Below are 27,189 nucleotides of genomic sequence, written 5' to 3'. Positions count from 1 at the left end.
AGTTACAACAGAATGATTGACTAGATCATATGTGCATTAAAGCACATTGATTATGCCACCTCACACACTGATAAGATTTTTGTCCTTTTTTCTTTATGGAGTTTGTTACCTTGACCTTGACCACCTTCATAATCTCCATTAAATTTTACTAAATTGAATATATATATATATATATATATATATATATATATAATCCTCCATCATTTTTATTATTAAATATTTCTACTATGTCAATGTCATCCAACTATAAGGTACGAGAATTTCTTAGAGAAAACAAATGTGAAAGTAAATGGTTAAAGTATTTTTAATAATGCAACTATTTTTTTTAGACTATTTACTTTTTTAGTTTCTTTTAGACTCAAGAATTGGAGGAAGCAACCAGAAAGAAGAAAACCTGATAACGTTGCCCATGTCAAGCGTGCATAGGATATGAGACAAATTGTTCCAAAGCATGCAAAGATTTGTGATGACACCAAAGAAATTGTTCGTAGCTGCGTTTGTGAGTTCATAGGAATAGTTACCTACGTAGGGCTCTTGCTGCTGAGGACATCATATGGGCCATGTCGAGCCTTGGTTTCGACAACTACGCCGAGCTTCTCAAGGCTCATCTTAGCCATGTGCGCTATATTGGCGCTGAGGCACACTACACTGATGCTCCTCAACGCCGTGACGAGAATGTTGCTCCACCACCAACCCCTACACGTGGAGGTGTTGGTGGACTTGATCCACCAACATCCTTTGCGTGAAGGAGTGACTATGACCCAAGGGAGACTGGGAAGGTTTGTGGTGGGTTCGGGTTGGGTGGTGGGGCTTGGTCAACTAGTGGTGACAATGTTGGAGGGAGTGAGTTTGATCCTCTTGCTTACCTCAATCGTGACAAGTTCCTTTGAGTTGGTAGAAGAACAAAGCAATGGTTAAGTAGTAGAATAGAACCATGCAATTGTAAGAACTACTATGGAATAAGAACATGCAAAACTTTTGACTGTGTTCATGGCTATTGTAATGAATTATTGTTAGCTAAGACTCTAATTATTCTTCAAAATACAGGGTAATTGAATGATTAAGAAGATGCTAAACGCAAGTTAAGGTAATATTAGTAACTTGCATGCAGTTTGATTTTCATCTAGTAATTGATTATTGAATATTGGCCTCATAGTTACATCACAATTCTTACAGATTATAAGGTGAATAAACCTCATCATATCACAACACTACTAATTATTTATCATCCAAGGTTAAGTATAATTTCTGATCTCTGATATAATCAATCACTTCATCTGCTGTCAGGTATTTTATTGATAATCCTCTTGCAATGCAGTCCCTGAAATTAGACAATTAGTAAAGACAGCAAAAACAAAATAATATGTCTTTTGTTAAATCATTGTACTAAACTCTTATAGAAGCAAACAAGGTCATAGGATTACCTTAATCTCGTTGAACTGATTTGGTTCGGTACAAGGTCATGCACAACTTTGATATTAGCCTAAAAATCGTAATGGCAACTTTGATGATAAGTATAAAAGCTAACTAGCAAAAGTTCATTCTGAAGCTTGATAAGCAATTTGGACAAGTTATATAAGTCTGATATATACCTGATTCTCCTTCAAAATTTCATCATCGGATATAATCTTCTCAACATCTTGTCCTTCTCTGCGAATGCAGACTATTCCGTAATCTCTGCATATACTCTTAACCTAAAGTGAAATCACCAAATCATAGTCCATTACTTCCACAATCTATCACTAACAACTAACAAGCATATTTAAAGTCTATCTGTTAATATCATATATAGGAGCTACTAGAGGTAAACTTCTAAGCTCAGTAATCTTATCAATTCTAACAATAAAACCCCACAGAAACATAACCAATCCAATTCCTATCTTTGAATTCCACAACCATCTGTGGATGGTTTTCAAAAATATTACGTGGTCCCATTAGAATAGCATTTATGTCCAAGATTCACCAAATGATTCAATGTGAAGCTACTGATATTATAAACAACATTTATATTTATGTATTGAATATTTACCTGGTCAGGAATCCAAAATCCTGGAATGCTAAAAGAATGAATCAAATCAGAACCACAGACAAGCATGACCTTGAGGGTTCCTGGACTAACAAATAAAAAGGAGAGTTATTCTATTTGAAATGTTTATAACGTGAAAAGAAAATATCAAAGTTTCTTTCTAGTCTACAGCCCCATTTAATAACAATAAGCATCTAGAAAAACTTTGAAGGCTTTAGTAAAACACAATCAAAATAAGCTGGCTGACTATGTATTGTCGTAGCACCAAGAACTTCTGAAAAACTACAGGGAGGACAACATGCCCTAATATTGAAACCAATGCAATAATTATTTAAATAACAAGAACTTCTGAAAAACTACAGGGAGGACAACATGCCCTAATATTGAAACCAATGCAATAATTATTTAAATAACAAAGCGTTCAAAATGAAAACATAACCCTAAGCATTCAATTTTAAAATTTCATCAATAGTGGGGACTAGCGCTCTTAAAGGAGATTAAGATAACCACTATTGCTTCTTCTTCTTTCCCTTGGTTTACATATTAACAGTGGGCTGGGGAGAAATCTTATACGGACAGAAGACTACTTTTCTTTCGTTAAAGTTTTGTTTTAGAACATACCTCTAGATATTAATCCTTTCCCACATATTGAACTGTGGACTCTGGACAGCACGGTTAAAGTGCGTTGATAGGTGCTTTGATTTGCCTATAGGAGTTACAACCATATAAAAATTCAAAATATGAGGAAATGAGGCCACCACAGACCATTGTACTTCTCACATTTGCACGGGTGATAAAGGGATGTTTGCAAACTGGCAGATAGATAGGGGCTAATTTACCTCCCATGGATCAACCATTACAAAATCTGAACTTTTGCAAGCTAGATTACATAATTGCATTCGATGTTCGGCAGATATTAGGTTCTGTATCAGCATAAAAGAGGCAGAATATTAGAATGTGCAACTGCGAAGGAGATATATTCATTTAAATAGGTGAATAAAAGAGAAATATTATAGATGCATAAAAGAAAGTTAAATTAAAAATAATATTTCAAGGAGTCTTCCAAATCTCAAATAGATTGCCTATTGACTCTCATAATAACTTCAGTGTTTCTCACATGGCAAGCATATATTTCCCTTATTAAGAAGTTATACACATGCACATTTGATAGTAGCGTACCTTTTTCTTATACGCATCGATCACAGGAGACATGTAAGCTCCAATTACACAGTAACCTTCTGAATTCAGTGCATCTCTTGCAAGCTCTAACGTTAATATCCATAAAAAGGAAGGGGGAGGGGATTACATTATAAATGAAGTAAAAAATGAATAAATACATAAATAAAATACCAAGAAATTATATCAATGAATTTTCATTAAGTAGTAGTGGGGGAGACTAGAGGTAAAATTATGAACGTAGATTGCTCCCCTCTGCTGACTTATTTAGTATAAACTCAGACATCATAACTTAAGGAAGTTGACAATATAAGAAGACACCACATCCACATGTATAAATTGGTTCTCATCCAAATTCCACAACTTATTTGAACATTTTTGCAAAGCTTTTAATTTCAATAACAATTCTCATTCATCATATTAACTTTTCAGAGTTTAAAGCTACAAAGCACTGGCAACTCAGCTGTAAATAAGGAAAAGAAAGTGAGGCGCAAATGGAGCTCACCGAACATTCGCAAATCCATGAAGGTAGTGGATTGAAGCTCCCCGTAGCGACAAGAACAACATATATCTTACTGCTGATTTTTTGGACAGAGATACAGAAAGTATGTCATAAACTCAACAATTGATAGTGAAGTTCACAGAATAATTCAACCACAAAATTGACCATTACATTAACCAAAGAAATGCATAATAAGATAAGGAACATACTTGGTTGTGTTTGGAGGGGGTTCATTGTTGATCAAAGCTAATTTATCCACCAGCAACGGAATATCCATTAGCTAGAACACATTACAAACAAGAAATCATAAAGTTATAGATTTAAAAAAAATCGTTTTTTTTTTTTAAGTTAAAGGCTGAAGAATGGAATTACGAATATGAAAGAAAGAAATGCTTAATTTTTCTTAATCAATGAAGCGTAGCAATCACGTCACTAATGTGATGAAGAAAGGAGAATTTCTCTAATGTTATTGGATTGGAATTGGAAGCTGGAAGGATACGGCGCGTAGAACCAACGGCAAAGTAGAGAAATGATGCAGCAGATAGATAAGAAATGGAAGAGCCTTTGGGAACTTATATCAAACACCTTGTGCGCTATGCACCCACAAATCCCATTATCCTTTCTTTACTTTTAGTTGAAAGTCAGCAAGTCCAGGAAACAAAACCCCACTCTAATTCTCTAAACCAAGCACAGAGTAAGGTTCTACTTAGTTCTACTTTTTGTCAATACTTTTGGGCCTTTGGGCCTGGAAATGAGTATATCTAGCCCAAGTAAAAGACGATGAAGTGAGTCATATAATATAATCTCTTCCATTTACCAAAAAAATATATATATAATATCTTTGTTTTAAATGTGAATAATGTAATGTTTAAGAGTATTTATAACTGGCTATATTTAAATGTGAATAATGCAATGTTTAAGATGGAAGCATGTGTATGTGACGTTGCTAGAATCATCTACGGACAATCCTCCATAATCTTTTCATGGGCTATATGCAAACCTGAGTGTGTCTTTTGCACTTATTTTTGTACTATTGTATTTGTATGGAACCCCCAACTGTGTTAGTATTCCAAAGTGTATATATATGAGAATACAATGATATACCAACAGAGTATATAAAATCAACATTAGTAAGATTGAGTGTAATTGATTTAAGTGTAAGAAAGGTTCTTGCATTAGTTATGTATAATCAATTACACTCAATCTTGCTCATCTTGATTTCATATACTCTATTAGCATTAGTTGCTACATTAGGATGCATTTTGATTTTCGATATGCAAAAAAGCTCAATACATCTATTCATTGCTCTATTAGAAGCAACATCAATATGGGTCTTAGCTTTATTCTTAAAGGATATCCTAACCTTCACAGAGTGGAGCTCATCACAAGAAATTCATTATCATTACTTGATATTCTATCTAGTTTGGACCCTCGTCACAAATTGAGATACGCTATTCCTATTTAAATTGACATGGTTGGTGATGAACGGATTCAGGCAGTGGCTGAGACATGTATTGACCTTGGTAGATTTAAAATTTACCGGTGCTATAGTTTGCCCAGTCCAATTTTTGAAGTTGGACTAGAAGCAGTTTCCAAGAGTTGTAGAAGCTGCAATTGATTTGTTTTAGCAGCAAAATAACGACAAACCAAGCTCTGGTCTCTCAAACAACTATCCAAATCTTATAAAGTTTCAAAATCACATCCCTGGCATGTCTTTGGAAGAGGATTTTGAGACTATTGCTAAGAATGGCAAGAAACTCACTAAGCTTAGTTTGGTGAGAGTTTTTGAGCATATTGCCATGCATGGAATACTGATTAAGACATTATATGTTCATCGCTCTGCTATTACCGATCTTAGCTTTGTTCTTAAAAGATGTTCTAACCTCACAAGGTGGAGCTCAAGAAAAATGACTCATAATCATCACTTGATTTTCTATCTAGTTTGAACCCTGATCACAAATTGAGATACATTTGGCTAACCCCGTTTATATTGAAAGCGCAAGATTACAGAGATGTTACGGCGGGACTCCTTGTTTTAAAAGTGTTCAAGGATGGTAACAATAATATTCCTGATATACTACATGTGTATCCATTTCTTGATGGGCCTAAGAATAATATTCTATCTGATATACTATATTTTATGATCCCAATAACATCAAGTACCAAGCCCTAAGACCACAGTGAGAAAGGAGGCCACCAGTTTGGATGAAGAACAATGAGACATTAAGGAAAGTTAGTTGTATCGAGAGAAGTGTCATATAATATGTTATATTTTAACTCCAATGAATGTTAGATTTTACTATTAGGGTTGGGATATAAATGTCTTTGCATATCTCTGTTTTTATTTTTAGATGTGTTTCTTTGAATTTAGTGTGAAATTATTCTAGTAAATCTAATACAATCAGGTAACTTTAAGTGTTAGGTTGTTTTGTCATTCATTATTATTATAAATGGATGACAAACCAACCCAACATGATTGTATTAGATTTACTAAAATAATTTCACACGAAATCAAAAAAAAATACCGCTAAAAACAAAAATAAAAATATGCAAAGACATTTATACCCCCAACACTAATTGTAAAATATAACATCCATTGGAGTTAAAATATAACCTATTGTATAGCACTTCTCTCCATCCATAACTAACTCTCCATATTTCATAGTCCTTCATCCAAACTGATAGCCTCTTTTTCTGTTGTGGTCTTGGGTTAGGATTGATACTTGATGTTTTTAAACTCATAAAATAGAGTACATCAGATAGAATATCATTCCTAGGCTCATCAAAAGATGGATACACATAGTACATCAGAAATATTATTATTACCATCCTTTTACACTTCCAAAACAAAGAGGTCCGTGACATTTTCTGTAAGAGTTTAAACTAGACAGGAAATGGGATAGTCAAATGTACCTCAATTTGTGGTCAATGTTTAAACTAGACAAAAAATTTGATAATAATGAGTTATTTCTCATGAGCTCGACTTTGTAAATGTTAGGACATCCTTTTAAGAATAAAGCTAATAACAGTAATAACAGAGCAATGAACACATTGTGTCTTAATCAGTTTCCCATGCATACCAATATACTCAAACTCTCTCTCACCAAATCAGACATATCAAGCTTAGTAAGATTTTTGTAATTCTTAACAACAGTCTCAAAATTCTTGTCCAAACGCATGCCAGTAATGTGATCATATAAATCCTTACCAACTATGCGTAGTTAAAACTTTGTAAGATCAGTTGTTTGAGAGATTCACCATAGTCTAATTTGTTATTATTTCGATGTTAAAACGAATTTATTGCAGCTTCCTACAACCCATAGAAACTACTTGTAAAGCGCCCGTAAATTCCGAGTTTTCCAAGGTCAATATATGTCTTAGCCACTTTCAAAACCCTTCATAAAGTAATCTATAATTTTTATTGTAGGTAGGTATTAGATCACAAGGTTGGTGATGAAGGCTTCACATAGTGGCTGAGACATGTATTGACCTTGGTGAACTTGAAATTTACTTTGCCTAGTCAAGTTTGTGAAGTTGAGCTAGAAGCAGTTTCAGGAGTTGTAGAAAGCTGCAATCGATTCGTTTAGCAGTAAAATAATGACAAACCAAGCTTTGATGAATCTCTTAAACAATTGTCCAGATTTTATGAAGTTTCAACTACACATAGTTGCTACGGATTTGCATGATCACATCACTTGCATGCCTTTGGACGAGGATTTTTGAGAATTGCAAGAAACCCACTAAACTTTTTGTCTGGTTTAGTTTGGCGAGTCAAAAAATTTTTGAGCATATTGACATGCATAGAAACTAATTAAGACACTATGTTTATTGCTTTTTGCTAGTATGGGTCTTAGCTTTATTCTTAAAGGATGTCTTAACCTTCACAAAGTAGAACTCAGAAAAAATAACTCATTATTATCACTTGATTTTCTGTCTAATTTAGACCCTGATCACAAATTGAGGTACATTTGGCTATCTCCATCTACCTTGAAAACGCAAGATAGCAAAGGTCACGAGCATCCTTGTTTTGGAAGTGTTCAAGGATAGTAATAATAGTTTTGGAAGTGTTCAATGATAGTAATAATAATATTCCAAAACAAGGAGTTCCGTGACCTTTGCGGTAACATCTTGCGCTTCCAAATGGAGATAGCCAAATATACCTCAATTTGTGATCAAAGTCCAAACAAGACAGAAAATCAAATAATAATAATGAATTATTTCTCCTAAGCTCCACCTTGTGGAAATTAGGACGTCCTTTAGAAACAAAGCTAAGAGCATAACAACAGAGCAATGAACACATAGTGTTTTAATCAGTTTCCATGCATGCTAATATATTCAAAAACTTTCCCCCTCAACAAACTAGACAAACTAAGAGCATGTCATTCTTAACAACAGCCTTTAAAACCCTCGTCCAAAAGCATGCCAGTGATGTGATCATGCAAATTCTTATCAACTATGCATAGATAAAACTTCATAAGATTTGAACGGTTATTTAAGAGATTCACGAGCATGGTTTGTCATTGTTTCACTGCTAAAACGAATAGATTGCAGCTTCCTACAACTCCTTCTAGTCCAACTTCAGAAACTGAACTAGGCAAACTATAGCCGGTAAATTCCAAGTGCACAAAGATCAATACATATCTCTGCCATTGCCTGAAGCCATTCATCACCAACAATGTAATTTAATACCAACACACAATAAAAATTCTAACCCAACATACATGTCTCGGCAACTTAGTAATGCTTGTCTAGAACACAGAAATAATAATAATAAAACACACCAATAAAGTTTGAAGTTTATGACAATAACATATGATGGGAATGAAAGAATCCTCAGGATGTTCATAGCAAAAATCCAAGAAAAATATGTTGACACGAGATAGAGAATGGGAAGGTACACACATGTGCCGGACAAACCACTCAAAGAGGTGCAGTTTGCAAATGCATTGGCATAGTTTCGTTACTCTATATCATCATTATCACCTGGTTGTACCAAGGTGAGTGAGTTGTGGTGCCTTAAGTATCAGGTACAACCCGAAATGGGCACTTTATCAAGCAACTCAAGCTTCTTCAAAGGTGACCTCGCCACTAGACTCTCCAAAGCCTCCAAATTAATGGGGCAATGGGCTTGAGAAAAGGCAAGAAACTCAAGATTAGTAGTGTCAATATGTTTGGCCCTATGGGATCTTGGCCCTACTTTATATTTTTTTTACCTTACTCTTTCAATAAATCTATTAAAAGCCATTGGCTTCTTTTATCCCTTTATTATTTTTTATATATAGAAAATAACGAAGTTGAAAAATAGATATCAAACTAAACTTCTAGAAGTGCTATAGTTTTGTACCAATACCAGGCACCAAAACCACCTCCATGAACAAGAACAAAATGATTCGTCTCGAGATCATCAACCTTTATACCCTGTCAAATTGATAAGAAAAGAAGAACTCCTATTATTTGAGTTCCAAGAAAAATAAGAACTAAATAATCATAGTTTGCTCTAATAGGAGTACACCAATTTTTGCAATAGATAAAAAATAAATAAGTTAATAAACACATTCAACAAAATCCAAATCAAGGAAGCTAAAAATTCTTAATACATTTTTTTGTTTAAAAATGACACTACACAGTCATTGCATCCTCAATACTTAGATTTTGAATGTCAATTATTATTTTAGAAACCATGTCTTTGTCCACATAATGTCTCTGTTTTGTGATAAGAAAGAGACAAAACAAGGTTACCTTCAAAGTTATACACAACTTGCAGTAGAAAACACTTGAAAGGGCATCAAACCTCACATCCTCAATTCAATGACTGAAACACAACATATTTGAATAATTGAATTATAAATAAGTGATAAAATAGATAAAAATGAACAACAGAAGCTTAATCATGATTCATGTTAAGGGTTTCGTTAATAATTAACCGCCAACCCAGATAAAACTTATGCATTAACAAACCCAACCCACAAATAAAATAATTTCATAAGGGGATCAATTCAAAACACATTGCAAATAACCACACGTTCCCAGTGCAAATTCCTGTAAAAGGGATTCAACAAAATTCAAATTCAAGTATAAGAAAATCCAAACACCACAACTGAACCCATTTTGAAATCAAGCAGAAATAAGCAAACTAGAAAGGCAGAAACTCTAAGAGAGGGAGAGAAGAAGAAGAAAATCACCTCCGAGACTCTGAAGCAGAAACAAGCTGAATCGCTGATAGGAGGACGAGCACCGTCACGGGGTCAGGGAGGAGGACGAGTACGGCGTCAGGGAGGAGGAGGATCACCGTGTCACGGCGTCAGGGAAGAAGAGGAGCACCGCGTCAGGGAGGAGGAGGAGCACCATGTCACGGCGTCAGGGAGGAAGAGGACCACCGCGTCAGGGAGGAGGAGGAGGAGCACCGCGCACGGCGTCAGGGAGGAGCGCACCGAATTCGTCTTCACTCTTCAGCAGGTTTCACGTTTCAACGCAGGTAAATTATTTTAAAGGTTTTAAGATCAGCCCTAGAGTCTTAGGCTCAATTGACACCACCATTGAAGATGGATTTCATTGTCTGAAAAAGATGAAATCCAATCAACTACTACTTTACCCTTTTGGCCACTATCAATTCTTCCCATCACAATCTCAAACACTCTCAGCATTCTGCAATAATTAAAGAATAAAAAGAAGACAGCAGAGGCTTAGTTTCGATCATAAGTAATGTGTTTCTTAATTAGGTGCACTCAAAGAGCTTGTTTGGATGATCTTCTTCCAAACAAAAGATCTTTTTTTTAGTTATTTTTTTTAAAAATTTAATAAAAAAATAAAAATAATTTTATATTTAGATATTTTATATAAAAAAATATTTTTATTTGTCAATTATATTTATATATAACAATATAAAAATATTTTTTTATTTATTTATTATATAAAAAATATTTTTTTTTTTTAAATATTTTAAAAAATATAAATTACTTTTTTTTTAAAAAATATTTTTTAATTTTTTTAGTACTTTTATTTTTAAATTTATTAAATACGCTAAAAAATAAAAAAATATTTTTTTATTGAAACAAAAATTTTTTTAACAAAATAATGACATATAAACAAGCACAAAATCAAACTTGTTTAAGATTGGAGGTCGTCCACAGATTAAAAAAATAAAATAAAACAAAAGAAACACGGATTTAAAAAAAAAACAATTTATAATTCTGATTTCTCAAGTGTGGTTCCCAAGCATTTTTGAGATAAATAACCAATAATTTCTATTCATAAAATAAAATGATTCATAATATAATTTCTATCAGAAAACTTGAAAGATATGATTTTTATATAGATATGATCACAGTGAGTAAAAACTAAAAGAATAGTTAAGTATTAAATCCTTACTTGCATTTAGAAGTGATTGTAACAACGCTCTTGGCGGTGAAGCCGATGCAGCCATGAAGAACGAGGCCATGCAAGTTGGGGAAACAGTCGGCGACATGGGAGAGATCATCGTCGTTGACAAACATGCGTTTAAGGCGAAGCTTCTGATCTGGAGTGTGGTATTTCAATCAAAGGAGTATGGTATTTCAATACAACACAATGTAAAAAAGAAATCCTATGGAAGGGAGTAATGTATTGAATAAGTATTCAATACAATACAGCAGTAAATGAAAGAGTAGCATAAATTCAGCATTTAATGCAACCAAGAAGTTTGGTATGAAGCAATTATTGAGAGTAAGGAATAAGACAAATTAAAAATAAAAAGGAAAAGAAAACAAATACCACTAGTGGTGTGCACATTGTACATTGTACATTTTTAGCTGTGATTTTGAATTTTGAATTTGGAAATTGTCCTTTTTGTTGAATCAATTCCTCATCATCACTAGTGATGGACACTTCATTAATTTTGGAATTTGTTATAATTTTTTTTATTAATTTTTTAATATCACTAATTTTACAATTTTTTTTTCATTCACGTCAGATTTAGAATCGCATGATGATTTATATTATTGTCAATTTTTCTTCTTACATGTCATTGTTTTTGTCTAAGTAGTTAAGAATAGTAAATAGCGTGCTCCATCAGCCAAAAAATGAATAAATGTGAGTTTTCTCTGTTTATTACTATAGACTTATTACAATAATACTCTTATATATAAAGTTGTGTTTATTATTATTTTATTCATGCATTCAGATATTTCTAGCGTTACAGTGACTAGTTACAACAGAATAATTGACTAGACCTTATGTGCATTAAAGCACATTGATTTTGCCACCCTACACACTTGTACGATTTTTGTCCTTTTTTTTCTTTTATGGGGTTTGTTACCTTGACCTTGACCACCACATTCATCTCCATTAAATTTTAATAAATTGAATATATATATATATATATATATATATATATATCCTCCATATTTTAAACCTCATCATATCACAATTCTTACAGATTATAAGATGAATAAACCTCATCATATCACAACACTACTAATTATTTATCATCCAAGGTTAAGTATAATTTCTGATCTCTGATATAATCAATCACTTCATCTGCTGTCAGGTATTTTATTGATAATCCTCTTGCAATGCAGTCCCTGAAATTAGACAATTAGTAAAGACAGCAAAAACAAAATAATATGTCTTTTGTTAAATCATTGTACTAAACTCTTATAGAAGCAAACAAGGTCATAGGATTACCTTAATCTCGTTGAACTGATTTGGTTCGGTACAAGGTCATGCACAACTTTGATATTAGCCTAAAAATCGTAATGGCAACTTTGATGATAAGTATAAAAGCTAACTAGCAAAAGTTCATTCTGAAGATTGATAAGCAATTTGGACAAGTTATATAAGTCTGATATACCTGATTCTCCTTCAAAATTTCATCATCGGATATAATCTTCTCAACATCTTGTCCTTCTCTGCGAATGCAGACTATTCCGTAATCTCTGCATATACTCTTAACCTAAAGTGAAATCACCAAATTATAGTCCATTACTTCCACAATCTATCACTAACAACTAACAAGCATATTTAAACTCTATCCGTTATTATCATATATAGGTGCAAGTAGAGGTAAACTTCTAAGCTCACTAATCTTATCAATTTTAACAATAAAACTCTACAGAAACATAGCCAATCCAATTCCTATCTTTGAATTCCACAACCATCTGTGGATGGTTTTCAAAAATATTATGTGGTCCCATTAGAATAGCATTTATGTCCAAGATTCACCAAATGATTCAATGTGAAGCTACTGATATTATAAACAACATTTATATTTATGTATTGAATATTTACCTGGTCAGGAATCCAAAATCCTGGAATGCTAAAAGAATGAATCAGATCAGAACCACAGACAAGCATGACCTTGAGGGTTCCTGGACTAACAAATAAAAAGGAGAGTTATTCTATTTGAAATGTTTATAACGTGAAAAGAAAATATCAAAGTTTCTTTCTAGTCTACATCCCCATTTAATAACAATAAGCATCTAGAAAAACTTTGAAGGCTTTAGTAGAACACAATCAAAATAAGCTGGCTGACTATGTATTGTCGTAGCACCAAGAAATTCTGAAAAACTACAGGGAGGAAAACATGCCCTAATATTGAAACCAATGCAATAATTATTTAAATAACAAAGCGTTCAAAATGGAAACATAACCCTAAGCATTCAATTTTAAAATTTTATCAATAGTGGGGACTAGCGCTCTTAAAGGAGATTAAGATAACCACTATTGCTTCTTCTTTCCCTTGGTTTACATATTAACAGTGGGCTGGGGAGAAATCTTATAAGGACAGAAGACTACTTTTCTTTCGTTACAGTTTTGTTTTAGAACATACCTCTAGATATTAATCCTTTCCCACATATTGAACTGTGGACTCTGGACAGCACGGTTAAAGTGCGTTGATAGGTGCTTTGATTTGCCTATAGGAGTTACAACCATATAAAAATTCAAATATGAGGAAATGAGGCCACCAGACCATTGTACTTCTCACATTTGCGAGGTGATAAAGGGATGTTTGCAAACTGGCAGATAGATAGGGGCTAATTTACCTCCCATGGATCAACCATTACAAAGTCTGAACTTTTGCAAGCTAGATTACATAATTGCATTCGATGTTCAGCAGATATTAGGTTCTGTATCAGCATGAAAGAGGCAGAATATTAGAATGTGCAACTGCGAAGGAGATATATTCATTTAAATAGGCGAATAAAAGAGAAATATTATAGATGCATAAAAGAAAGTTAAGCTTTGTTCTCATAGAATTTCTACAAAATTAAAAATAAAATTTCAAGGAGTCTTCCAAATCTCAAATAGATTGCCTATTGACTCTCATAATAACTTCAGTGTTTCTCACATGGCAAGCATATATTTCCCTTATTAAGAAGTTATACAGATGCACATTTGATAGTAGCGTACCTTTTTCTTATACGCATCGTTCACAGGAGACATGTAAGCTCCAATTACGCAGTAACCTTCTGAATTCAGTGCATCTCTTGCAAGCTCTAACATTAATATCCATAAAAAGGAGGGGGAGGGGATTACATTATATAAAGGAAGTAAAAATTGAATAAATACATAAATAAAATACCAAGAAATTATATCAATGAATTTTCATTAAGTAGTAGTCGGGGAGACTAGAGGTAAAATTATGAACGTAGATTGCTCCCCTCTGCTGATTTATTTAGTATAAACTCAGACATCATAACTTAAGGAAGTTGACAATATAAGAAGACACCACTTCCACATGTATTAATTGGTTCTCATCCAAATTCCACAACTTATGTGAACATTTTTGCAAAGCATTTAATTTCAATAACAATTCTCATTCATCATATTAACTTTTCGAAGTTTAAAGCTACAAAGCACTGGCAACTCAGCTGTAAATAAGGAAAAGAAAGTGAGGCGTAAATGGAACTCACCGAACATTCGCAAATGCATGAAGGTAGGTGGATTGAAGCTCCCAGTAGCAACAAGAACAACATATATCTTACTGCTGATTTTTTGGACAGAGATACAGAAAGTATGTCATAAACTCAACAATTGATAGTGAAGTTCACAGAATAATTCGACCACAAAAATTGCCCATTACATTAACCAAAGAAAAATGCATAATAAGATAAGGGACATACTTGGTTGTGTATGGAGCGGGTTCGTTGTTGATCAATTGCAAAGATAATTTATCCACCGGCAACGGAATATCCATTAGCTAGAACACATTACAAACAAGAAATCATAAAGTTATAGATTTAAAAAAAAAAAATCGACTTTTTGTTTTTAAGTTAGAAGCTGAAGAATGGAATTACGAATATGAAAGAAAGCAATGCTTACTTTTTCTTAATCAATGAAGCGTAGAAATCACGTCACTGATGTGATGAAGAAAGAAGAGAATTTCTCTAATGTTATTGGATTGGAATTGGAAGCTGGATGGATACGGAGCGTAGAACCAACGGCAAAGTAGAGAAATGATGCAGCAGATAAATAAGAAATGGAAGAGCCTTTGGGAACTTTTATCAAACACCTTGTGTGCTATACGGTATACACCCACAAATCTAAGTATATTATCCTTCCTTTATTTTTAGTTGCAAGTCAGCAAGTCCAGGAAACAAAACCCCACTCTAAACCAAGCACAGAGCAAGGTTCTACTTAGTTCTAATTTTTGTTAATTTTTTTGGGCTTTTTGGCCATGTTTGTTGGAATTTGGGCCTGGAAATGAGTATATCTGGCCCAAGTAAAAGATGATGAAGTGACTCATATAATATAATCTCTTCCTTTTTAAATGTGAATAATGTAATGTTTAACAGTATATTTATAACGGCTATATGGCAACATAAGCACAATACAATACACCCTAATAATAATAATAAAAAAAAATCATTTTATAAAACGAAACAGAGGCGCCATCTTTGTAACGGTTTAAACTCCCTGTGTTGTCTGTTCCCACCATCTTCTTCTTCTCTTTACTCCATTCTTGGAGAAACTATCTTCAACCTCTGTATCTCAACCATGCACTCCACCATTTTAATAATCTTCTTCTTCTTTTTCTTCTTGTTAACCTCAACCTCATTGATTGTTTCGGCAGAGAACGTCAGTTTCGAATTCTCTTCTTTCACACTCCGAAACATAACCCTCGTCGGAGATTCCTACCTCAGGAACGGACTCGTCGGACTCACACGCGCCACCGACGTCCCCACCACCTCCTCCGGCGCCCTCCTCTACGACCACCCTATCCCTCTCTTCGACCCACCCACCAACACCACCTCCTCCTTCTCCACTACCTTCTCATTCTCCATCACCAACCTCAACCCTTCCTCCTTCGGCGACGGCATCGCCTTCTTCCTCTCCCCTTCCAACACCACCGCTTCCGCCACCGTCTCCCCCGCCGGTCGCCTCGGTCTTCCAACCTCCACGCGCTTCCTCGCCGTCGAATTCGACACGCGCGATGATTCCGCCTTCCACGACCCTAACCAGAACCACGTCGGCTTCAACTTCAACTCTTTGAACTCCATAGCCACCGTTGACCCTATAACCCACGGCATTGACCTTAAATCCGGCAACACAATAACGTCTTGGATCGATTACAGCACTGAAAAAGAAACCTTAACGGTTTTCTTGAGCTATTCTTCTTCTTCCAAACCCTCCAGCCCTGTTCTCACAGTGCGCAACGTCGATCTCTCCAAGCTCTTGAAAGAAGAAAGGGTTTACGTTGGATTCTCAGGCTCCACCAGTGGAAGCACCGAGGTTCACTTGATCGAGCGTTGGAGCTTCAAGAGCTTCGGTTTCGTCCCTAAAAGACAGAACTTGAACCCTCACAATGTTTCTGATAACACCGTTGGAGTAACGGGAAATGGTGCCACTGTTAATTTTCCACCTGCTACAACTTCTTCTTCTAATGACGGTATAGGTGATGATGATGATGATGACGACGATGATGTTGATGGAGATAGAAAGAACAAGAACAAGAGGAGGAAAATTGGTATTGCTGTTGCGGTTGCGGGTCCTGCGTTTTTCTTTGTTCTGTTCTCGATTTTGGTGTTCTTTGCGGTTCGAAAATGGAAGGGTATAAAGAGAGGTGGTAACAACAATAATTCTAAGAGCAACAGTGTCACAAGTTTTAAGGCTGAATCATTTGTTACGTGTCCAAGGCAATTTGATTACAAGGATCTGAAAACTGCAACGAGAGAGTTTCATCCAAGCAGAATCATTGGTCATGGCTCTTTTGGGACTGTATACAAAGCTTTCTTTGTGTCTTCTGGTACCATTGCTGCTGTTAAGAGATCAAGGCATTCTCATGAAGGGAAAACTGAGTTCCTTGCTGAGTTGTCAATCATTGCTGGTTTGAGGCACAAGAACTTGGTTCAGCTCCAAGGTTGGTGTGTTGAGAAAGGTGAGTGGATCCTTGTGATGGTCAAACTTAAATTTGTAACTATTGTTTCATAAAATTGTCGAATTTATGTGTCTGTATTTGTGTTCGTGCAATGTAGGTGAGTTGCTTCTTGTGTATGATTTCATGCCTAATGGAAGCTTGGACAAGATGCTATACAAGGAACCTGAGAGGGGAAGGTTGTTGAATTGGTCTCATAGGGTGAACATTGCTGTTGGTTTGGCTTCTGTTCTTGTTTACCTTCACCAAGAATGTGAACAAAGGGTGATTCATAGGGATATCAAAACTGGCAACATTTTGCTTGATGGGAATTTCAATCCAAGGTTGGGTGATTTTGGTTTGGCAAAGCTTATGGATCATGACAAGAGTCCTGTTTCTACTTTGACTGCTGGAACAATGGGGTACCTTGCACCTGAGTATCTTCAATATGGTAAAGCTCTATGATGCTCAAATGCTTTAGTTTTGCTCTGTATCTATTAGTCTATCTGATATGTGGCACAATCTATGGTCTCTAATATAATTATTGAGGAAATTATTATCATGTTTAATAGTTGTATTCATATCTGTTAAATATAGGTAAAGCGACCGATAAGACTGATGTGTTTAGCTATGGAGTGGTGATTCTTGAGGTGGCTTGTGGGAAGAGGCCAATTGAGAGGGAAGGGCAAAAGATGATGAATTTGGTGGATTGGGTTTGGGGGTTGCATTCTGAAGGGAAGGTTATTGATGCTGCAGATAAGAGGCTTAATGGTGAGTTTGTTGAGGAAGAGATGAGGAAGCTTTTGCTTTTGGGGTTGTGTTGTGCTAACCCAGATAGTGCTGAGAGGCCTTCAATGAGGAAGGTGCTTCAGATTCTCAACAATGAAGCTGCACCAATTAGTGTTCCTAAAGTGAAGCCAAGTTTAACTTTCTCTTCTGATTTGCCATGCACAATTGATGACATTGTTTCTGATACTGAAGAGTTCAACACCAGCCAGAGCATGTGTGAGATCAAGATTGATTCATCATCAAGTTGCTGAATTTATAATAATTCCAATTTGATTCTTTAATTCCTTTTTTTCTTTTGCCCTTTAATTCTTTGTGTAATGTTGCTGTTCCATAAGTCTGAATATGATGTGCAAGAAAAGTTGATGTCGTCATGGTTCATTGAATGAAGTTCAAAGCTAATCCATTGAACTTCATTGATTTCATGCTTTATATGTTCAAGGCACATAAGCTTAGGTAGTATAGTGTACACTTAAACTAATTTTTGTATGCAAATTCCTTTTAAGTGTACAAAATCAAACCGTAAAGACCATTATTATGTATGCTTTCTTTTGATAGAAATGGAGCAGTTCATTATTATTTGGCATGGTCCACTACAATATTTACAGAACATCTGTGTTTAAATTATTCTGTCCCATATGTACCTAACAAAGTGGCATTTGACCATGTGAGTTTTGGAAAGAAAATGACACCAAGAAATGGAACTTTTTGCAACGGCTATATGCATATTGAGCATCATCATCATTGGAGTGTATACACAAGTACACATGAACTTTATTGAAAGGGCCAAACTTCTTGAATTATGGATTACTAAAATCTAAAATTAACTTCATCTATGGTAAAATCAGCTAAATTTGAACTGGATTTGGCATCAAGAGTTTCAATGGAGCAAAGATTTTTATTAATATTTTTTTTTCTGGACAGAGGGCCTCCCCTTTTGAGAGGGTGAAATAGAACTGCTTTATGTATGGCAAATAAGACATGGGCAGAGACATTATGTTTAGAGATACTGAATTAGTGTATTTTATATCTATCTTATACATAAACAATAACAAGAGACACGATTTATTTTTTATTATTTTTTTCAAATTTTTATAATTATATTTTTTTTCCTAAATTCTTTTATGAAAAAATAGAGAAAATTAAATTTTTATCATTTGTTCTAATTTATTACCAAACAAAATACAAAAACACTCATTTTTGTATTGTTTTTTGTGTCTTCTGTTCATTGTCCTACCTTATCCTGTTCTCAAATACAAACAAACGCAATCTAGAATCCTTCATGAGTACCATCAGTCATCAAATTGGGAATTGGTGATGGCATTGTATTAGTTTTGGGCATGGAGGGCATGGATTAATTGAATTTAGAATTATGTTTTCAGTATAGGAAGGTTTTACCACCGTATCAAAGTGATATTGGATTTGGGTTTACTAATTTACTTCTGATTGGTTTGTTGTTGGCGCAATCTAATCCTTTTAATTTGTGTGGTTTAAAATGTTTAATCTGGTTTGACCAACTTGACTTGGTTTTTTAACTTCTAAGTAACATTTACTTTTGAATTAAAGCACACTTATTAATTTTTAATATAGGGAACGGAAAACACTACACTTGACAAAATTTTTCCTAGGAATTTGTAATGTCATATTTGAAATTTGTATTTTCCATTTTCAATTAATTGTTGGCCTATATTCCTATAATATATAAAGGCACAAGTAGTAGTCCCACTCCCATCACAACACATTTGTATTGAAGGGAAAAAAATGAAGTCTTCCTCCTTTGCCTTATTCCTAGTCTTTTCATTTCTCCTGGTGAAACTTTAAATGTTTTTTTGTCCATTTTATATAAATCATTTTTAAATTTTATGATATCTAAGTATATATAATTTGTTTCTCTTTTCTCTTTCTTCTCCCTTGTTTCTAGGTTGCAAATAATGTGTGCCATGGGAGAAAAGATCAAGGTGAATATTGGAAGGATATGATGGATAAGCAAACTATGCCTGAAGCAATCAAAGACCTTCTTGTTGAAGATCCACAAGTTTCATCATCACATGCAAGAAAAAATAAGGATCAATTTATTAAGGACTTTGATATTAAGACTAATGTCATACTCTATCACAGCCATGTTGGACCCAAGAAGCAGAAAGCATAAGTCTTTTGAAAAACCTTTTGTTTAAGTATGTGACTTTGTAGAATAATCATGCATGTACTTTCTTAGTTCATGCACGTGTGATAAGTATATATTACTTTTGTTTTTTCTGAATGTTATATGTTTTTTCTCCCTTTTTTCCTTTTCAAGTTATATTCAAAAAAGTCTGGACAATTAAAATGGTAACAACAAATTATATATTAAATATATATTTAAAAAAAAAATAGAGATTAAATTTTAAAGTATTTTTTTGTAATTAGTATTGAAAAATAATATTCTTTTATCTTTAACCCTTGGTTATTTTTATGTCAAGTAATTTTTTATTTTTTTAATTAATGATCATAATTTTTAAAAAATAAGAAAATATTAAAGATTAAATTTTCTTTCGAATTTTTGACATGATAAAAAATAAGGTGAGAATTGTTCTTCCTTGATTCTCTGCATTCCCACACGAACAAATGAATGCTTCATTTATTTTTATTTTTTTTGAGGGAAATGGTTCATCTGTTTGTACATTGCATCTGTAAGTTTTTAATGTGACGTTACATACCAAGCAAGCACCTGCCGTTCAAAATTAAATTCAATTGATGATTTCTCTCCTCTTTTTCTTCTTTTATAAATAATGTCATTAAGTTTTAATTTATTTCACTTTGATTAGAATTAAACTATTTCTTAATACTACATAGATTGTCTTTTTCCTTTGCTTTCACATTATTCAACAAACAAAATAATTTTAAGCTTTAGTCAAGTAAACAAAAAAAAAATACTAATATGTGAATCATCGATATAATCATTCTATCTAATTAGTGTAAATAAAATTGATTATTTATTTATTATAAATTAAATTAATTTATTATAATAAATTTAATTATTCTAAGGATTAATTTTTTAATTAAAAAATATATAAATTAATATGTATAAATATATATAAATATATATTATTTATTAATTAAATTTTAATATATTAATAAAAATATATTCTCTCAATTTTTTTCTCACTTAAAAGAATGTGTAATCTTTTACACTTAATTTTATAAATAAGATTAAAAAATATATAAAAAATATTAAAAAATTAAAAAGTACACTTTATTTTTTCAATTAAAAAAATTAAAAAAATCTATTCTCAACTTTGGTTTACTATATAAATTTAGTTACTAAGATTATTAATTAAAAATGTTACTCAAGGCAAATTCGTTTGTTCTGACTTTTAATATGCTAGCATAGGTTTTAATTTGGAGTTTCAAGGAGATGATCAGAGCAGAAAAATAGAACATTTTGGATGACACGTTGTAGACATGCACAGGAATTGATGCTACTGCTCCTAAAATAGAAGATGATAACAATAAATATTGTACAATAATATTAATAAATAGAAGAAGATATTTCAAGGGTCATTTTCTCTAAAGCTGATATTAATTTCCACAAACCAATAAAAGAAAAAAAATAACTATAAAACAGCACAACATTATCTTATCAGATCAGATCCTTATTTTCTCCTAAAGTAGCGACCGTAAACATGAAAGGTTGGCCCAAATATTGGTCTTTCTGAAAAAGCCAAATTACAGATATTGACTTTAATTTCATGTTGCTGTGCTTGATTTGATTCTGCTCCATCACCATCATCGATAATCACCATCATCATTCTCGATCATTCTTAGCTTCTTGCACCGTACATACTTTCTACTAGTTATAAATACACATATACTAAAATAAAAATATTATTTACACACTAAAATATAAATCAATCAATAAAATTAATTATTATATATAATTTAATTTATTTTAATATATATTGTATTTTAAATATATTTTATAATAGGGTAAAGTATATTTTTTGTCCCTAAAGTTTGACAAAAATTTCAAAAATATCCCTAAGTTTTATTTTGTTTCAATTTTGTCCCAAAAATTTTCGATTTGTATCAAATATACCCCTAACGGCTAATTTTTCAAAAAATTTAAGACCAATTCAACAACAATTTCATAAGAACAACCCTCAACACAAGCAAATCAAGCATAATTTTCATGCATTATTGTTAGATTGGTCTTAATTTTTTTGAAAATTTAGTGGATAGGGACATATTTGATGCAAATTGAAAACTTTTGGGACAAAATTGAAACAAAATAAAACTTAGGGGTATTTTTAAAACTTTTGTCAAACTTCAAGGACAAAAAGTATACTTTACCCTTTATAATAATAACTAATTTTAATAGTTAATTTTAATATACTTTTAATATATAATTATATTAAAAATTATAAATTTCATATCAAGTCTCAAATATTAATCAAGGTTTTTCAAAAAGAGCCTCTCTAACTATTAACACTATGGTTTTTCTGTTTGTGAACCAAAAACTAAACAGAGGAATATGATTATCATTATCCACATACTTTGCATGAAATCTTAAACTTTAGTTAAATCTTAATTTTTTAATCCTAAATTATAATAATTCTAATATTTTTTTAAAATATATGTGTTTTTACAATTAAAAAGTTAATTAATTAAAAATTAATGTTCACTACTTATTCTCATAATATATAATTATCATTTGAGTTCAACTAAAGAGTTAACCTTTTTAGTTATTTTTTAAATTATTAAATATAAATTCTAAATCCTTAAACTAAAAAAAAAACTTTTATAATGAAAAAAATTAATTAATATTATTGACTAATTAAAAATTAATTTTCAATACTTATCTTCTATCCCGACAAGTTAAGAATTAATCTGTCGTGATATTGATCTTCATTTAAGAGTTTATTATTGGTCAATGAATTGCTGCATTATGCAGCAGACAAAATTCGAAATAGTGAGCTAATTATTAGGCCAACTCAACTCGATTTTATTCTCACCATTTTAGTAGAAAGAAAATTTTTACCTCATTACATACCTTAGCTAGTTGGCTTGAATGATAATTAAGATATATAGTAGCGATTATTAAGAGAAAAAGATCTATACTATATAAATAAAGATAAAGATGATGACAGAAGAGTAGAGAGTACACTCCCAACAAAGGTAAAAGATTCTTTGACCATTTCTCGGGTTGTGCTCTCTCTCTTCTGTCAACATTTATAATCTCTTCAGCGTCCAAATACTTGTATATCATCCTTTTTTGCAACGTTTTGTGACCACTAATTGTATATCACTCTTCTCCTTGATCAACAAAATTAAAACAGCATCAACAATATATTCATCAGTAGGTGAAACAATATATGCACACATCTAGGTATATATATGCAGGTTTTGGTGCAATTAAATATGATATTATTCTTGCTTAATAACTAGTATTTAATGCGAAATTATAGGAATAAAATGGTTGAAGTCCTACTTAAGTACTCCTCCTCTTAAACCTAATGAAACACAGACAAGTGACGAGGTTTTTACAGGGATTAGGTAGAACTAGGGTTTAAGATATAATTATTAGGGTTTAGGTTATAATGAGATGTGTTTGTTATCTATCTTCTACTTTTGCTAAAATATTTTATGTTAGTGAAAATTCAGGTGTAATCGATTTTAAGTTGATACTTAAAAATTATTAGATAAAAAATTTAATCAAATCAATTAAATCATTTATTAACTTTTTAAGTATTAATTTTACGTAAAATTGCCTATACCTGAGTTTCTACCTGTTATATTATCTATATCTATCAAGACACTGATCAAGGAATATATTTCTGATAACATGGATTCGGAATATGTCAATACATACAAGATCTACAGACTTTTTAGATGGTAGAAACTCAAATTACTATGAAATTGATAGTTAAGTATGTTAAATGATTTAACAAATTTAACTAAATTATCACTTAAGAATTCTCAACTATCACTTTCACGTAAAATTAATTGTTTCTAAATTTTTATCTTTTTAGATATATAAATCTTGATAACTTAACAATACTATAGAATATCAAAAGTAATCTCTACAATGAGCTACTTCATCACATCTATACTAAATATGTAAAATTTTAAAAGCAACTATGAATAATAAATAGATGGTTGATTAAGAAATAAGAATGAATAATTCACCTGCATATATATATCTGATCTTGTCTCTTCTTGAACATATTGATCATATAGAGTTAGATTTATTAGGAAAGATATATAGTAGCAAAGATAAATCTGAGGAGAAGGGCACAAGATCTAAGAGTAGGGGGAAAGAGAAAAATAATTTATAATGGAAAGGAAATTATTGATTGAAGAAGATGTATTGGGAAAGAATGAATAAGGAGCTGAGATGAAATTGATGAAGAATGGTTTGAACTTTGAAGAGAGAGAGAAACGTATGAAACAGAAACTCTATCTGAAAGGTGCTAGAAAATCACCTTGGATAGGTCGCCAAAGGTGGTGGTCTTATATATCAATGTCACAATATACTTAACCGACTATATGATATATGAGTGGTGTTTGATTTGGCTAAATGCATTTTGCTTATTGGCCTAGTTAATTTATGTGTCTTCTCTTCATTATCTACTTTTTTTCTTTAATTAAAAATAAGATTCGAATTCGCAAATTCATAATTTTTAGACGAGAATAAAGAGATTATGACATTTGAATTATAATTCATTAGTTTTTATTACTTATTTATTATATAAAATTAATTAGATTTTATTTTAGTATTTTGTATATATATGGATAAAACATCTGATCTATTTTGTTATATATATTAAAGGGTTTTTTCTTTTTGCAAAAATAATTAGTAGGTGTAAAAATTAGTTATTTTTATCTAATAGAATAGTAATTAGTTGGTTGTCAATATAATTCTTGTGTGTGATCATCTAAGTAGAGATACCTAGGATGACTGGGGAAACATTCTTCCATGGATATAAATTAACTCTACATTTAAAAAAATTATTTAATTAATTAACAATTGACATTCTAATATAATACATTTAGTATTATATAAAAATTAAAAATCAAAGCCAACTCTTTTCTTAACAAGTAACATAATGATGTCTTTAGACTCAACCAAAATAAATAATAGTAACAATGATGTATGTCAAATTCTATTATAAGTTGTTAAAAGTAGATTGAACTTTGACAGTTAGATAATAGTAGTCAAAATACAGGTCGCACATAGATGATAGATTAATCACTAATTCAGTGGGTGGCTTCTTTGTTTAATTTATATCTGACAATGGGTGGCTGTTCAGTGTTTATTTTGAAAAACATTTATTTTTTATTTTTTCGGTATTATAGATTTGGATGGCTGTCAGTGTTATTAATTTCTATGTACATTAAACGGCTGAATTGTAATATTTGACTTTTTGTGGGTCATACAATGTTGCATGTGACATGGCAAATTTGTCCTTTCCAGTTTCCAGGTTATTTTATTTGCATTCCCATTTTGTCCAAACTCCACCTACTACACTTTTCAAACCACAAATCTTCAGTGCCTAAGATACGAATATAATCTAATTACTGAGTGCTTCCAGTGCTAAAGATACACCTCGAAATGTCAAACAACTTCATGAGACACACTATTAAATATTAATATTAAGAAAAAAGACAAATCGATCTCTCTGATTTTTTAGTTTGTTGATTTTTAAGTTTTTAAAAATTTAAAAATATATTAAAATTTTTTATTTTTTTAAAATTTGAATACATTGATCTTTGAATTTAATTTATCTAATTTTAAAAATTCTCTCATGTATACATTTATAATAACCAGATCATAATAATGAAAGTCACATCTCACAGACCTAAATAAACATAAAGAATTGATATGTCCAAATTTTGAAAAAGTCAAGAACTTAAATGTATTTTCAAATTCTTAATGACTTAAATATCTACGGATAAAAAATTCAAAGGACCTATTTATCCTTTTTACGTAAGAAAATCTATTATATTTTTAATCAGAGAAATGTTTAATAATAAATTTATTAATATTTTTTATATTTCAACTTCCAGCATATATATTGAAAGTTTAAATCATGTCTTATTTATGCAGTTAATTTATCTAATACAGAGCCTTAAATGTACTCGAGATGAATAAATGACCATTTGTACCCATGAGAGATGAAAACGCTGACATTCGTACCCATGATAGCCCGAAACTAGACTTGTACCCATGAGAGATGAGGTCCGTGTGACAAAAGTGACCCGCCTTGGTTCTGAGCTTGGTTCGTGGCATTCCGAACCTACGTGGCACTTCCACCCCCCCAAAAGCCTTTCTGACGTGGAATTGAACGTTGTTAATCAAAAGGGATAGGAAAAAGAAACGTCAATTCCCGCGAGAATCAGTGGAGCCCTAGCAGAGGTTCATCGTCACTGTTGGTCCATTCGAAGGAGGAGAAGACGGCCAGAGTGTGACGAATCGAGTAGCAAGGAGGGGCTTTTACCAGTCCTTTGGTATTCGACATCGAGGTGGTCACTCCCTTTGAAGAGTTACACAGGTATGTCGTTTCCCACCAATGAATAATTTGATATGTTGTTGCAAGTGGTTAGACAAACGTTACTGGCTAATGAAACCGAAAGAGTTGCTGTATTTCGTTCAGAATTGATAGAGAGTACTTTTAGGGTTTGTGTTAGCATCAGTTACAGAGAATGTGTGTTTATTGGTTTCTTAAATTTGACTTCCAGGGATGGCCACCGTCCACATAACTTTGTCAATTCATCATAGAGGAAGGTTTGAGAGAGAGCTAGTCGGTAAGGTTAGCTACATTGGTGGAGAAGTGACGGAGATAGAGAGGGTAAACGTTGATACCCTGAATGGTTTTTTCATCTCTGACTTGCTGAAGGACATTGGTTATACGTCCATTTCTGAGTTTTACTGGCTAGAACCTGGGAAGGAGCTTCATGATGGGTTGAGACTACTAAGGGTTGATATGGATGTAGTTAGGATGTATGAGGCAGCCATGAAGAATGGAAATAGAATTAATCTGTACACAGAGCATCCTGTGGATCAGCCTGTTGTAGTGGAGGTTAAGGAATTGACTCCATCAAAGGGGAGAAGAAAGGTGTGTGTTAAAAGGGTACCAACTCCAAAGAAGACTCCAAGAAGAAGGTTAGCAGTAGTGGAAGATGATGATGATGCTGAGATAGTTAGTAATGTGCAAGTTGAAAAGCAGGCCCAAAAAAGTGATGGCCCACAGCCCATGGTACAGGCCCATCAAGAGAACAGCCCAGCTCCTGTAGCAACTCAGGAACCGATTAACATTTCTGAACCTCCTCCAACACCTGTCCAGCCGGATGAGCCACCATCAACTCATTCCCAACCTACACAGCCACCTC

The 27,189-nt window shown here is 32.7% G+C and overlaps 2 protein-coding genes and 1 pseudogene across 3 annotated transcripts; 1 reads left to right on the top strand and 2 right to left on the bottom strand.

Annotated features, from left to right (window-relative positions):
• Positions 1-427: 427 nt before the first annotated feature.
• Positions 428-10,115, bottom strand: LOC130939157 (nicotinamide/nicotinic acid mononucleotide adenylyltransferase-like; annotated as a pseudogene).
• Positions 10,116-11,822: 1,707 nt separating this feature from the next.
• Positions 11,823-15,282, bottom strand: LOC130941858 (nicotinamide/nicotinic acid mononucleotide adenylyltransferase). Of its 2 annotated transcripts, none has more exons than XM_057870482.1 (10): positions 15,003-15,282; positions 14,804-14,880; positions 14,594-14,667; positions 14,091-14,176; positions 13,724-13,807; positions 13,510-13,594; positions 12,969-13,048; positions 12,532-12,633; positions 12,366-12,424; positions 11,823-12,262 (listed from the first exon to the last, which is right to left on the bottom strand). In XM_057870482.1, the coding sequence occupies exons 2-10, from the start codon at positions 14,875-14,877 to the stop codon at positions 12,160-12,162; spliced, it is 747 nt and encodes a 248-aa protein (XP_057726465.1). In that variant the 5' UTR covers positions 14,878-14,880; positions 15,003-15,282; the 3' UTR covers positions 11,823-12,159. The 2 variants fall into 2 exon arrangements, with proteins under 2 accessions (XP_057726465.1, XP_057726466.1); XM_057870483.1 differs by having other exon boundaries at positions 14,594-14,664.
• A 395-nt stretch (positions 15,283-15,677) lies between these two features.
• Positions 15,678-18,375, top strand: LOC130941142 (probable L-type lectin-domain containing receptor kinase S.7). The gene is made up of 3 exons (XM_057869542.1): positions 15,678-17,058; positions 17,156-17,485; positions 17,632-18,375. The coding sequence occupies exons 1-3, from the start codon at positions 15,678-15,680 to the stop codon at positions 18,072-18,074; spliced, it is 2,154 nt and encodes a 717-aa protein (XP_057725525.1). The 3' UTR covers positions 18,075-18,375.
• Positions 18,376-27,189: the final 8,814 nt, after the last annotated feature.

The sequence above is a fragment of the Arachis stenosperma genome, chromosome 7, assembly GCF_014773155.1.
Source record: "Arachis stenosperma cultivar V10309 chromosome 7, arast.V10309.gnm1.PFL2, whole genome shotgun sequence".
In the NCBI taxonomy this organism is placed as follows: domain Eukaryota; kingdom Viridiplantae; phylum Streptophyta; class Magnoliopsida; order Fabales; family Fabaceae; genus Arachis; species Arachis stenosperma.
Note: the sequence above shows the minus strand (reverse complement) of the source record. Positions and strands in the feature narration are given on the sequence as shown.

What these genes read in the sequence shown, in the direction of transcription:
- LOC130941142 (XM_057869542.1), top strand. Translation starts at nt 15,678, where the DNA reads ATGCACTCCACCATTTTAATAATCTTCTTCTTCTTTTTCTTCTTGTTA. An exon ending in AGGTTGGTGTGTTGAGAAAG is followed by an intron (nt 17,059 to 17,155) that starts GTGAGTGGATCC and finishes CGTGCAATGTAG; the next exon opens with GTGAGTTGCTTCTTGTGTAT. An exon ending in ACCTGAGTATCTTCAATATG is followed by an intron (nt 17,486 to 17,631) that starts GTAAAGCTCTAT and finishes TGTTAAATATAG; the next exon opens with GTAAAGCGACCGATAAGACT.
- LOC130941858 (XM_057870482.1), bottom strand. Translation starts at nt 14,877, where the DNA reads ATGGATATTCCGTTGCCGGTGGATAAATTATCTTTGCAATTGATCAAC. An exon ending in CATGCATTTGCGAATGTTCG is followed by an intron (nt 14,177 to 14,593) that starts GTGAGTTCCATT and finishes TATTAATGTTAG; the next exon opens with AGCTTGCAAGAGATGCACTG. An exon ending in TAATGGTTGATCCATGGGAG is followed by an intron (nt 13,595 to 13,723) that starts GTAAATTAGCCC and finishes TAACTCCTATAG; the next exon opens with GCAAATCAAAGCACCTATCA.